This window comes from Acanthopagrus latus, chromosome 15 (assembly GCF_904848185.1).
Source record: "Acanthopagrus latus isolate v.2019 chromosome 15, fAcaLat1.1, whole genome shotgun sequence".
In the NCBI taxonomy this organism is placed as follows: domain Eukaryota; kingdom Metazoa; phylum Chordata; class Actinopteri; order Spariformes; family Sparidae; genus Acanthopagrus; species Acanthopagrus latus.
The window spans coordinates 6237451-6251083 of NC_051053.1; the positions used below are offsets into that span (position 1 = coordinate 6237451).

Here is a 13633-nt window from a genome sequence, read left to right on the forward strand (position 1 = left end):
AGTGTATAAAGTGATCAATCTTTGTTTACTTGTCAAATAAATACGTTCTGTCCCTGTGAGCCACTGGAGCATGGCTAGAGAAGGAAAAAGGATAGCATCATTACACGGTGTAAAGTCTCATGATGCATTACCCTTTTTTTGTAGTTCCTGTACAACAGTATGTGATTTGTCATCCCTTAATTTTCTCTCCACCCAGAAAGGATATAATAGCACAAACTGGAATAAAATAATAATTCATTAAAGGAATCAACACCAAAGATTTGCTTTCAAACTGTGAACTTTGTTTGATGTGATACAGTAAATTTCAAGAACAGAGCAAAGAGAACACAGTAAAAATAGCATACAATTTTTATGGGATGATGTAAACCTACTTCCACTTGGTGAATATTTGTAGCCTAAGTAACATTTTATTTCACCTAGAGATGATACCTTAACTAGCAAAACAGGTAATTTATGCTTAATTTGGTATATGGGTGCAATAACTGGAATATCTTATCAAATCTTCATTCTGAATGACCATAAACAATGTCAAAAACTTTGACAGTATCTCCATACTATTAAAATATCAGTTCAAAATATACATATTTATAAGAAATAAATACATTGCAACATTTACAGTCATCACAGCAGAGCATTTTGACAGGTTGAAACAACCAGTCCTTTTTGTGGTAACGGGCATACAGTATTTTAATATACATTACAGGTGAAACAGTATATATTATGCACACAAAATAGCAGGTTATAATATACAGTCTCTTCATTCTTATGATTGTAGGATAATTCGTGGAAATGATGCGGGGCTGTGTTTACACAGTGGAACATTTTTTCTTCTTAAGTGTGACATCAAGGACGTTTTTATTCTTGTAGTTTCCGTTCCAGCTCCGTGAAAACCTTTGCGTTGATTTCATCCACTTCATCTTCCACCTGGGCAAAATTTTACATTTGACAAAATGTAAAATGTGACATGAACGCAAATTTTACTTCCCCTCCAATCATGACAAACACTCAACTCAGTATAGTAGCAAGGACATAAAGTGTATACTGAAATGTTATTAATTATCTAGTTTTCATTTCAATCTTTTATTCGGCTCTACCTGCCAAAGTTGGTAGACTGCATCCACAGATTGAAATTATAATGTCTGGCTTAATTCCTCATCTTTCATGTTCAAAAAATATAAATTAAAATGAAATGACAGCACATTTTTCAGTATATGATTATTTAAGTATTCATACAGCACCTTCTGGAACCAATCCCAGAATGAAAACACAAATTTCTGCTCATCACAGAAAACAACTTCTCCAAGAAAACGGATCTTGATAATCACCTGTTCCACCTGCTCCACTTCTGGGATATAAAACTGCATCATGTTCTGAATGCCGTTCTTTAGAGTAACTGTTGAGCTGGGACACCCTGTGCAGGAACCAACCAGCTTGAGCTTGACCGTGCCGTCCTCAAACCCCTTAAAGATGACATCGCCTCCATCCTCCTGCACTGTAGGTCTTGGGAGGGAATGGGTCCATATCAATTTATATGGAAAAAAGCAACACAAACGAGAGACTGATCAAGACTGTTATCACAACACAAATTTCTTTAACAACTAAACTTTTAAACAGTGCGCTATCCCAATTGCAACAGATGACCAAAGGCTTAAATTTATTAACACTGTTATGGATGTCAAAAGTCTTGTACCTGATTCTGGTGTCCAGAAGCTCCTTTATCATGGAAACAATATCATCATCATCTTCAGAATGGCCTACCATAGAGAAAATGTAAAGAGAGGAGATATTTCACAACATACAGTACTGTCAAAAAGCTGCAGAACTCCAAGATGACTAATGTCGGCTGGTTGCATACTCACTGCTTTCATGGTACACAGCCCCTGTTGTTATCGGGTCACCACTCTCAAAGAACCTGTCAATGGCCTCCAAGGCATTACGCTTAATGTCTGTCCATTCAACATCCTCATCTGCCTGACATGAAAACAAAGATCTCACTACAAATATGTCATAACAACAGAATCACAGAGACAAGCTGTAGAAGTACATTTAGTACTTACTTTAGTGACAGTAATGAAGTCAGGGCCAAAGAACACACTTTTTACTCCTTCGATTTCAAACAGGTTCCTGTGAGAAACATGACATCATGTTACTGTTACTGGACCGAAACATCCCAATGATAGAATGTAGTCTGTGGACACGTTAGTTCATTTAGTGATAACAACGTCCACTTGCCCTGGCTTTTATCAAGCGCGTCACTGATGATTGTGCTGTGTTTTACGATGCTGTCATTTGTTTCAAGACAAAATGTATCTGCAAACAAAACATTTTATCTACAGAGTGCATTCACAAATAACCTGGTGTATCAAATGGTGTAATCTGCAAAGGGTACATCTGTCAGATCTACCGTAATTACTCTTCTACCAAAAAAACTCCACCCCTGTCAGAAAGTGAGCACACAAACACAAGCAGCTCAATGAAGATAATATCTATTGTCAAACGATTGTGTATGTATATTTCATGTATCCTACTGGAGGCATAAAAGCATTATTCCCACTCTCCTTCTTTTATGTCTATGAGAAACCTTTGTGTGAGACAGAGTTGGCCTTTAAAAATGATTACACTATGATTTATAAACATGACGCACACAATGTGCAAACACACGAGAGGAATCACTGTGAAACGCCTCTCAAAATGTGTATCCTATAAAGTTGGAAACAAGAAGTAGAGCAAAGTAGGCAAACTTGACACACAACCTGGCCAATGACGAACATTCAGCTGAGCTTGGAGAGGGAAAGTCAAGCGTCCCGGTTCCTAGGACAGGTTTACCGGGGAGAAACTTCAAGCTCCTGGGGTTTGGAGTGTCCTGAGTCTGGATGGACAGGGGTCTTACTGAAAGATATAAAAAAAAAACCAAAAAAAACAATTTCTTTGTGAAGTTTCATATTTCAGAAGACAAGTTTCAGCACTAAATTACTGAGAGTGGGCAAAAGTATAAAGGTGTCCAGATACTGTGATAGTTTCTCACTTAAGAGGTGTGTGTTTCCCGTGCCGGGCTGAGGCTGAGCCTTTCTGAAGCTCCGGGTCGTGCACTGTGAGTGGTATGAGCTGTCTGGAAACCTTAAACCATAACAAACATAGAACATGAAACCATATCTGTCAGTACATTGGACTAAAACTCATTCATTACTTTAGGCAGGATGAAATAGTAAGGAAAGGTTCACGGACGAAAGCAGCTGTTAACTTTAGCAGTCAGGTCAGTGTATACATTTAAAAGCCTTCTAGCTGGTCACGTTATTCAAGGGCTGTAGCATTTTACATGACAGTTTATACACTGCTTGAAAAAATTGAAAGGAACACTTAATTGCCACAATATAACACCAAGTCAGTTAAGATGCAGGGATATCAATCTGCCATATCTGAAACTTGGATCAACCCTGATAAAGGAAGAAACCTTGAATTAGACAGACATGAAGAAGACAGGGGAAACAATGAATGCACTAAAATACAATTTACTGGGACAAAATTGGTAAATATTATATAAGGAAAGTTATTTTGAGAGTGCATACGAATGATTATTAAGAATATTCAGATCATCGTATCATTAGAATTGTCGCCTAAAACACTATTGCAGAAACATAGAGATCATCAGTGGATCACTGGGGATTACAAAATGCCAAAGATCTACCAAAAATATAAGAACAAGTTAATTAATATGTTAAAAATGATGTTAAAGGCATATGGAATATGTTAAATAGTAATTAGAAATGGTTCTAAACAAATTAGTTAACCTCAGTATTTTATTGATAATGATGATGAAGATTTTAATATGGACGATGTGGTAAATAGCTTTTAGGGTGGGTTATTTTTCGTTTTAGTTTCGAGTGTCAGGTTGAAATTAAAAACAAAACTCATTCATTTGCTTGTGAGCTAATGATACTATAAAACAAGGGGATTTACAGGACAGCTGCTAGTTTTTGACACTGTGGGTCATACACACTAGAGTTCTTTAAAAAAAAAATCTCTTTCAAAGATGTCAGGGGAGAAGCAGAAAATTTGTCTGAATTTTTCTTGCTTTATCAGATTGTATTATTATTATTCTGCTTATGCTTGTCCATTGAGAACAATATGTCATAATAGCAGGAAACTGATTTTAATATAGTAACTGAGGAGGGGAGACGGGCTGAGACAGAGAGGACACAGAGGCCATCAGGGCAGGGAGAGTAACTGGCATGGTGGCAGGTGAGCGGAAAATGAGCAAATGTTTTGTGGTTAAACCCAAATGACTACATCACGACAGTCTAATCCAAATGTAAATTTAAAATGATATAGTTCTCTTAATCTGGCTTCAAACGGCCCCATTTGTTTCGCCAGCGACCAAGGGTGCTTTGCCCCATAGTCTCACTCCAAACTTTTAGTGAATGACTGCGACTTTGAATCCAGCCCTCAATGGGTTGATGCTTGTGGTTTCCATTGGCCGTTGTTTGGTCAATTTATTCTCAACAAATTACACAACGTGCATTAATAAAACATATGAACTTGAATAATTCGTTTATCAAGGTCTAATGTTTGTTTAAAGTGCTCCCCTAATTGTTATTTTTTGGAGCAATGTAGTTGGAGTTAGCTAAGGTTAGCGGTCAACTAACGTGCTTGGTATCGCTTAGCAGACACATATACAATCAAAGATGATATAAAGTTAAAATCTAAACCAACTCTTTCGGTACACCCATTTACATAAGGATGAACGGGATTATCGAGACAAACCGTTGCCTAGTGTCGCAGTTTTCTAGTCGGCTAATTAGCAAGCAAGCTAGCTAAAAGTACCACCTCAACCACGCTTCGTAATTGCGCGTTTCTGCTTCCCAAGAGCATTATAGCCAGCCGAACCAGCAGCACAGCAAAACTATATGTCACAGTTATAAAAGTTCAAACCTTAAATGAGCAGTGTTTCTTGCCCGTAACAAGTGGCGAAGACCCCATCTCATGTGCGCCGCCATTTTGTTTATTTTGAAAATGAGGACCTCATGTGGTAGACAAGAGGACGCACTCCGGAGCCTGAGGGTCGGCTCCGTCCAAATAGCTTTCTGCTGCGACCTGTCTTTAGTTTATTTATTTCCTCAATCAAACAATAATAACATTTTTAAGGGACAAAAATAAAGACAAAAAATTTACATGTTCAACATTAAAATTAGTGTTGTGTTTGAATGCACAGTCACTGCATTATTGATTTAACAAATAGCCATTATTACGACATTATTAATATATTCATACATTACAAAAACAAAACAAAAAAGAAATGCTCCCATGCCTCTGGTGTTGTTAGTCCTCATAATGATAACGTTTGAGACATGACAGCAGTCATGGCAGGTGTAGATTGTTAGTAGTACAACACTAATATCTGCATTTAAGATTTTACTGCTCCATATTTTACACGGGTGTAAGCTAGATCTGCAAATTACCTGGTAACTATAACTGTTGAATATATATAGTGGGGCGGGAAAATACAATATTCCCCTAGTGGAGTATAAATATAAAGTAGCATTAAATGGGAATAGTCAAGCAAACCAAAAGTACGTTCAACTTTTTATTATCTGAGTCACTCTACAAGAGCAACAGAGAATGTTACCTAACACATCCTCATCACTCCATCAGTGTCAGGCCTACGGACACACTGTTTTGTTCTCCGGCCTGATATGTATCTGTTAGACTGCATGTATGTCTGTGTGTGTGTGTGTGTGTGTGTGTGTGTGTGTGTGTGTGTGTGTGTGTGTACGTACGTCTCTCACACACAACTGTTGGAGAAGTTCATAACTCCAATCAGTTGGTAGTGAGTAACACTCTGCAGCGTCTCGTTTCAGATGGAACAAAAAGCTGAGCTTGTTGGAAATAAAACAAACAATGTGACAGCGTCAAGACGGCCAACCCCGTATTTCCCAACATTTGTTCTGACAGGGCAAGGTGGTGCTCAAAAGGAGTGGCAGAGATACACAGACTCTCACATGAAAGCAGGGCTGTGCTCTGGAGGGTGGAAGACCGTAACCAACTAAAACTAAGGACTTACTGAAGAACTTGAACCCTCTCATATAGGGTTAGGACTTTAAGTCTTTGCTCCAGTAACAGTATTGCTGTGTAGGTTTGACGCTCACTCCACGAGAACTCTCTTGACTGCTTCTGTCTACTGTCCACTGAGTCTTGTGAGCACATCTGGATTTAAGGAATTCCTGTTTTTGATTTGTTTCTCGCCCTCTTCACCACCAGGACATGCTGTGGATTATCTTCCCCATCTCTCTCTCTCTGGTGTCCTTCGTTGGAACGTGGACTGTGTAAGTTCACCTGGAATTCACGCCCTCTGTTTTTTTCTTTGAAACTGTTAGAGCAACAACTTTTATTTTGCGTTTGTCTGTGCCTGTCATACAAATGCCAAGATTACATTCGTTTATCACATTGTGATGCCAATGACACATCAGGATTATCAGTAACTGTATTTGATAAGTATTTTCTTGTCTACAGGCACTGAAATTCCAGTAAGACTTGGCCTTGAATGGGAAATGATAAGATGGCATCACATTGTGTTTGCCCAAGCCGGCTTTGCACACACTTTGATTAACACACTCTGGCGCTAATTAGGTGTAATCTGTGAAGGGTGTATGTAGAAGTCTACTTCGGAGCGCCGTTAAACTTAAAAGCGTGAGAAAACTTGCCTTCTATGGACACATTTACTTACTATAAAATAGCATCAGCCTTGAAATATGTGATCCAGCCTGCTTCGCATGATGCAAGGCGTGCCCACCAGACTTTCAAGAAATGCCGAGAGACGTTAATCTGCTTGATATTCACGCTGGTTATTGTTAAACTCTGTGGTTTTTATTCCTCATTCACAATTTATGAAGATGTCTTCTAACAAGTTATTTTATTTCTCAATATACAGCACAGTTTTGCATTACAAAACGAGAGCTAGTTCCTTCATTTTACACTAACTGACATATACAGTATACAACACATATTTATTTACATATGTTTCATGAAGTAAGTTTTTGTTGTTGTTGTTGTTGTTAGAAAATATATATTTAACACATCCCAGAAATCTTCATAGATTGATTCAGTCAACAGGAATGGGATAAAACTTCCGTGTAATAGTTTGTATGGTGATTCCTTTCAAAATTAAGATTATTAATCAATTATTAAAGCAGCATTACATTACCTTCCTGCACAATGTAACTTCAGTGAGAGGGGAGGATCACTTCACTACCTACGTATTTACTTCAACATACAAGCGCACAACACATAACACTGTTATGACGTAATGAGCTTTGTTTGTGGTTAGCGCCTACACAACGTCTGACAAATTGTTACAGACCTGGAGTTTGTATTTACAACAGTGGCGTTGTACTGTTGGGGCAAACAGCATGCCAATTTCTACACAATGAATTGAATAATCTAATAATGAACTTGTATTGTTTGTTTCCAGATATGGCCTGGCCTTCTCCAACGGTCATGTATGCTCTCTCAGTGACTGGTGAGTTGCGTCTCATTATTATGAATCAAGTCTGGAGCCTGTTGGAAAAGTGGGCCCAAAAGATGTTATTCTACAGCATTACTGTATTTGAAAAAATGATGATGTAAATCACTGTTTTTGTTGTTTGATTTTTTTGTGAAGAAAAAGTACTCATAGACATGTTAAACATGTAAGATCCCTGATTATTAATTTTTTATCATAATCTGAGCAAAGTCTGAGAATGATACTTTGGGCAGGAAGCCAGTCAGTTCAGGGAACTTTAGAATTAACTCCTCTAATTTGCAACTTTACAATACAGTACAATACAATTGGTCCTTGCTTGTGGCCCACGGCTCACTCTTCAAATAAAGTGTGGACACCCCTGTTGTGGATAGGTGAATATCAGCGTTTCGATGATTTAGATTTAGATCAGAACCTCATGCATTTGTTTTTCAGGGGGCCTGATAACTACTGCAGAGGGAATCAGTCCACAGCATGTTGCATGGTTCCCACTATAAGGTGAGAACGCAGTCATTTAATTCCACATTTCACTTTTCCTTTTCCATGAGTTAGGCAACATTAATTCCACATAATGTTTTTTTTTTTTCCAGCTCAAGTGGAACTCTGGCACCAGAAAACTCCCTCTTTACAGCCTCAATCAACGCTGGATCCTTTCTGTGTGAGTTTACCGACTAAAGGCCGACCACATTGCACATATAGACAGTGATATACGGTATAACAACTGCAATCTCCTCCTTAGTTCTGCTCTTCTGTATATTCCACCATGCCCATATCATGGAGAGACACGCATGTCATTCGATGCTGAGCAAGTCTGCCCTGGTCTTTGGTGTGGTGGCAGCCATGGGGGCGTTTGCAGCTGGAAACTGCAATGTAAGTACTGCACCAATTCATCTCGCAGGGCAGTGAGCTGACAGGACTTCGTCATACAATGTTGACAATATACCTTAACAGCTTCGACTTGCAGCTGTGGTGATCGAGCAAACAAAGGCGGGTAATTATTTGTTTGATGTCATCTGTAATGATTTAGCGCACATGCAAAGCTGGCACACCTCGTCCATGGTATTTTACATGAGATGGTTCAGTTTTAAGTAAATTATACAATTTGTATTTGAATTACGATTAAAAATGACTTCTAATAAGGACCCGCTATTGAAAATGTATCCATCTCCACATACCAGTCAAGCAGCTGTTTCTGTCTCTCTTGCAACCATCCGTTCATCTTGAATCTCCCGACTGTCCTCCGCAGCCACATCACCTGTCCCTCCTTCACTACCTGGGAGCTGCCATCAGTTTCATGTGCATCTGCTTCTACACCGTCCTGCTCACGGCGCTGACGGAGAAGTGCGCACTGACGGGGTACGAGAGGGTCCTCTACCCGCTACGCATCGTCTCCACTGTGTGTCAGACCATCGTCACCATCTGCTGTATCCTTCCATAAAGCTAGATGAACTTTGTTTTTTATCGGTTTGTGAGTCTAACAAAACTCTACATGCCAGGTAATATATAACTATGTCTGAGGGTATTTTTTTTGCGACAGGTGTGCACTGAGCTGTGGGATGACTGATAGTGAACTTCGCTTGTTAACCTTTCAAACATTTACTTCAGCAGTGACGTCTGAGAGTCACTCTCCAGCTGCTACAGCACTACAGTCGCTGCACGCCACATTCGGATCCGGTCTGCTGCTCTGTTTACAAAGTGGGACCGGCCACGACAGGCCACGTGACAGAAGCAGATATGAATTAATGGAACTTTTCAGCTACCTTAGTCTTTAACCACTGACTTCCTGTAAACACTCTGCTTCACATCTAGGAGCTGCAAGGTGACACAACATGTGTACCGTAGTGGAGCAGATTAGGGTTTAATATCAGGCTCAAAGGGTCCTTGGCACTAGTTAGGGACGCACACCTCAGTAGTAGTCCATGCTTCCTTGTGAAGAAAAAATAAATGCAAAAAAAAGTACTTTTCATCACAAATGGGTGCGTAACGTGGATAAATATCATAACGTTTCTACTTAAATGTATTCAAAGTAAAAATGATCTTCCTGGAGACGGACAGACTGTCAAATGTCATACCCAAGTGGATCAAATATTGACGCTTTGGGTTGGCATCCTGAGCCATTGCTTTAAAAGTTTCATTGTGTTGCTTTGTTGATTTTGAAAGAAAATAGCTGCCTTCCTGTGTAGCATATAAACTCTGAGTAGGATGTGATATACTCAAGGTAATGGGCTAAGTAAAGATTTGCAGTCATTCAGGTCACGTATATCAGAATACTTTACTCATCCCAGAGGGGGTTTACGGTACAGATGCTCCCTCTAGAATATAAATGTCACAGCATCGAGGAATTATAGGGGAAAAAAACTGAATTGAGAATACATACTAAGAAATAAGAGAAGTTTACAATAGAAACATTTAAAAAAAAATAAAAAAATACTGTGTCTGCATTATTATTACATGAATATGACAACAAAAAGAACTACAGAATCCTAAAGCACCTGCCTTCGCCTGACCACATGCAGATACACATGCAGATCTTAAAGTCTATTTTGTGATTTGATACATTTTTAATGTCTTCCTGTCAGGAAGGTGATCAGACTGCCACTAACTCTTCCGAGCATCCTTAACCGGAGACCCTTCAGATACCGTTTTGTTCGCCCAGGACGACTACTTTTACCGCCACCTGTCTGCTGTATTCGAGTGGATGCTCAGCGTGAACCTGGAGCTGTTCGAGCTCAGCTACGCCGTGGAGTTTTGCTTCTTCTCGTCCTTCATGATCTCCAACCTGCTGAGCAAACGCGACGAAGAAAAGCCTTTGATGATGTCCTGATATGAGGCCGCCAGGGTCCAGCTGAAGCACAGGAGCAGTGAAGATGGACTGAGCAGGACATCTGTAAGGACAGTGGCTGGATCGTGGCCGGAGGATCAATAGCTTTCTTTCATCACTGATGCTGGGATGGAGTTATGTGAATCCATTTATGGATGACCACTTTTCTAGCGCTTGCTGTAAATATTTTGATTTTCTTTACTGGGCGTTTATGTTCCTTAGGTAAAAAAATGAATAAGTCTGTATTTATTGACACCAACTAGACTGTACAGATAAAGAACAAAGAACAAAACATATCAGCTGTATTATGTAATTGTGCAATTTGCTGCTCTGCCAACAGAACAATGAACCCGAGGTGTCCGATACACCTTATTTATGTGAATAAGTGTTTTGTGAAATTACTTTATATGTCCTTAAAAAGGACCAAAGGACATGAACATTTCCAGCACAGAAATACAAAAGCACGTGTTTAAAGCTTTGGCACTGTTAAAAATTATGAGCACTGTACACTGAGAGGCCCTGTCACTCTGCTGATTCACTCATGTGGCTTTAAAGCTCTCTGAGAAGGGTGGTGGACGCTGCAGTCCAACCCATCACACATTTTTAAGTCCCTGTGACATCACAAGATCCTGTCTGACTGGGTGATTCACACTGAGAAGAAGAGAAGCTCCTTGTGGCATTTAGATCATGGCAAAAATACACGTCAACACCTCATAAGACGTCAACGCCTCAGAAGGCTGAGTTACAATCCAGAAGTGCGAACACAAACTGTACATTACTGTGGGTGTTGTACCTGTTCTTTCAAAGTTTTGAGGTGTGGCATCTTTAAGAGTTTCAGTGTGTGTGACAGGACAAACCACAGTGATGTTTTCTGAAAGCAGGATTAGGGTTTTTACAGAAACTAAAAGGCCCTGAAGGTATTTTTTTTTTTCTCTCGTCTGATGTGAAATACAGCATTCTTTGTCAAAGTTTGGTTTGGTTATTTATTTCATGCATCTCTGCTCTTTTTTTCTTGTTTTTTCATGGTTAGGATTTAGTTGGAAAAATGTGATGTCATGTGTCTTCGTGCAGAGAGTCAAAGTGAAACTGGAACACGTTTATTCAAAATCTCACGGACGATTGCAACAACTAATAGCTTTATTAAGACCTTTAGAGCCTTTATCAACAGTATATTGTGTAGCTTGCTTCAAAAGTTTGAATAAGGCATTTCTTAAAAAAAAAACCCTCTACTATTGTTCTGTGAATGAATACATAAATCTCTATATAATCGCAAATCTGCATTCTTATTTAAAGTTTAAGAGACAGTTACACAAGTCATCACCCACATTTGTAAATCATTTCACTACAGTACCCAACTGTTAACATTTTTCTTTTGCTTATTAAGTCATGAGTAGGCATGGGACAAATTTCATATGACAGTTATCTTGTTGAACATGATCACAGGTGTCCCTTACATCGGGGATGCTGGGAACATGTCCGCACCAGTTTTTTCAATTGGTCAGTTTTGTTTCCATCCCTTTTCAGTGCGCCAGAGGCTTAAATGTTCAGCAAAATAACTCGTACCAAGAAATATTGGCTAACAAATGAGAATGCTCCACTCTGCAGTTGAAACTTACTGCCGCTGATTCTGGTGCTTAATATGACAACATTTCAGCCCATAATATATACAGCAGTCTGTGCTAAGGTTAAGTAACAGCCTACAACATGTGCAGGCAAACTATTATTCAACCTTGCATAGTAGATTAGCACACTGTACACAGTAATATACAGTATACTATTACAATACAGTAATAGCATAACATATACCTATCATAATTATAAGATCTAGCATTAAGTTGCCTAAAATGTCATGTTGAAGACTGTTTAAGTTTGAATAACTTTTGAAATACTCTTTAAACTTAAAAATAAGAACTACATTTGTTCTAACATATACTCAAATTACTTTAAATTTCATTGAGTATGAAAGCAAATAGGTTAAGCATCACAGATAGGACACACATTTTTCTTGGTGAAGAACAATCTAAGAATCTTAAATACCATTAGACATGAGGTCTGTCTGTGCCCCCCACTACAACATTAACCAACCAACAAACCCCACCCATATGCCATAAACAAACCCCACCCATATGCCATAAACATAGGTGTGTAAACACACTAAACAAAGCACGAGAGGATGAGACTGTACTCGCACCATGTGGAAATTCCACCGACATTATTACACAACAGTGGTGGAGTGATGGCGCACGGGCGTGTCAGCTGAGGGCACAGCTTGTTTACAGCAGACAGTAGGTCAAGTCGATGATGGATTTATCAAGGGCCCTGCTCCTTTTAAGTCACGAAATTCTGTCTGATATGACATGGACCAGGTCATTAAGACTTGAAATAGTCCAGTTAACCCGTTTCCTCAGGTGAGTATTGCCAAACACAGGTGTAGCTATCCTGGCTAAGTGCAGGTTTGGAAACACAGGAAACACTAATGAGACTTCAGAAGGATTACAAGAGCGAACAGGCAGTCAATGGATGTTTGTAGTGGCTGCAGCGTTTAATGAATGTGGTATGAGGACTATTTCTTATGTCTAAAAAAAAATGAGGCAGTTATTGGAATTTCAATATCTTGATCCATAGCCTTTTAACTATCATCATTATGTTTAAAATATATCCCTATATTGTGTGTGTGTTTTATCTGTCTGTCAATAAAGATAACATCAGCAGTCCTATTGGACAAGACTGTACAAGGAAAAGAGGTATATTTAGACCTATAGGATGACTATGCAAGGATGGAGGGAGGGTTTTACACAAGTGAACTGTGTGCTGTAATCATAATATTGGCTGGACTCAGTGTTCATAATCAAAGAAAACCTGCATGTGTCTGTAACTGCCAATAAATAACACAACAACTTGAAGTAATTATTTGGCTGATTGTATTGTCTTCTTAAAGACCAAATTCTACAGTGATTTTATTGAATGTTAAATACCATTAAACATGAGGTCTGCCTGCACAAAAAAAGTAACATCCCCCATCATTATTCAGTGTGAAATCAGCAGCATTTGACATGTTTTTGTGGGGGATACGATGTGCAGGCCGAGCCTTCTCCCATTTGACAGGCTAGGCACAACTGAAAATAAACAAGGAAGCCAATCTAGGACTGTATGTCAGCAAGCTTGACAGCCTATTGGAGTCAGTTATGAGAAGATTTTCATGATTATTCTGATAATGACAGTTTACCACTATGGACTTTATCTTTTTTATCGTGATCTGTAACAAAAATCTTTAATCGCAACATCCCTACTTGAGTCTT

The 13633-nt window shown here is 39.0% G+C and overlaps 2 protein-coding genes across 4 annotated transcripts; one reads left to right on the plus strand and one right to left on the minus strand.

The window, feature by feature from the left end:
• Positions 1-259: 259 nt before the first annotated feature.
• Positions 260-5085, minus strand: zgc:110319 (uncharacterized protein LOC796111 homolog). Its single transcript, XM_037122619.1, has 8 exons — positions 4930-5085; positions 3026-3117; positions 2754-2889; positions 2058-2124; positions 1860-1971; positions 1691-1754; positions 1326-1500; positions 260-924 (listed from the first exon to the last, which is right to left on the minus strand). The coding sequence occupies exons 1-8, from the start codon at positions 4992-4994 to the stop codon at positions 856-858; spliced, it is 780 nt and encodes a 259-aa protein (XP_036978514.1). The 5' UTR covers positions 4995-5085; the 3' UTR covers positions 260-855.
• Positions 3724-13220, plus strand: si:dkey-228d14.5 (uncharacterized protein LOC796266 homolog). 3 transcript variants are annotated; one of them, XM_037122620.1, is made up of 8 exons: positions 3724-4239; positions 6256-6320; positions 7466-7513; positions 7949-8011; positions 8104-8171; positions 8253-8383; positions 8760-8937; positions 10150-13220. In XM_037122620.1, the coding sequence occupies exons 2-8, from the start codon at positions 6259-6261 to the stop codon at positions 10335-10337; spliced, it is 738 nt and encodes a 245-aa protein (XP_036978515.1). In that variant the 5' UTR covers positions 3724-4239; positions 6256-6258; the 3' UTR covers positions 10338-13220. The 3 variants fall into 3 exon arrangements, with proteins under 3 accessions (XP_036978515.1, XP_036978516.1, XP_036978517.1); XM_037122621.1 differs by lacking the exon at positions 3724-4239 and adding an exon at positions 5900-6126; XM_037122622.1 differs by lacking the exon at positions 3724-4239 and adding an exon at positions 5900-6085.
• The last annotated feature ends 413 nt before the right edge of the window (positions 13221-13633 follow it).

What these genes read in the sequence shown, in the direction of transcription:
- zgc:110319 (XM_037122619.1), bottom strand. Translation starts at nt 4,994, where the DNA reads ATGGCGGCGCACATGAGATGGGGTCTTCGCCACTTGTTACGGGCAAGA. An exon ending in ACTTCATTACTGTCACTAAA is followed by an intron (nt 1,972 to 2,057) that starts GTAAGTACTAAA and finishes TTTTCATGTCAG; the next exon opens with GCAGATGAGGATGTTGAATG. An exon ending in AAGTGGAGCAGGTGGAACAG is followed by an intron (nt 925 to 1,325) that starts GTGATTATCAAG and finishes AATTTTGCCCAG; the next exon opens with GTGGAAGATGAAGTGGATGA.
- si:dkey-228d14.5 (XM_037122620.1), top strand. Translation starts at nt 6,259, where the DNA reads ATGCTGTGGATTATCTTCCCCATCTCTCTCTCTCTGGTGTCCTTCGTT. An exon ending in CAACGCTGGATCCTTTCTGT is followed by an intron (nt 8,172 to 8,252) that starts GTGAGTTTACCG and finishes TCTCCTCCTTAG; the next exon opens with TTCTGCTCTTCTGTATATTC. An exon ending in TTGCAGCTGGAAACTGCAAT is followed by an intron (nt 8,384 to 8,759) that starts GTAAGTACTGCA and finishes TGTCCTCCGCAG; the next exon opens with CCACATCACCTGTCCCTCCT.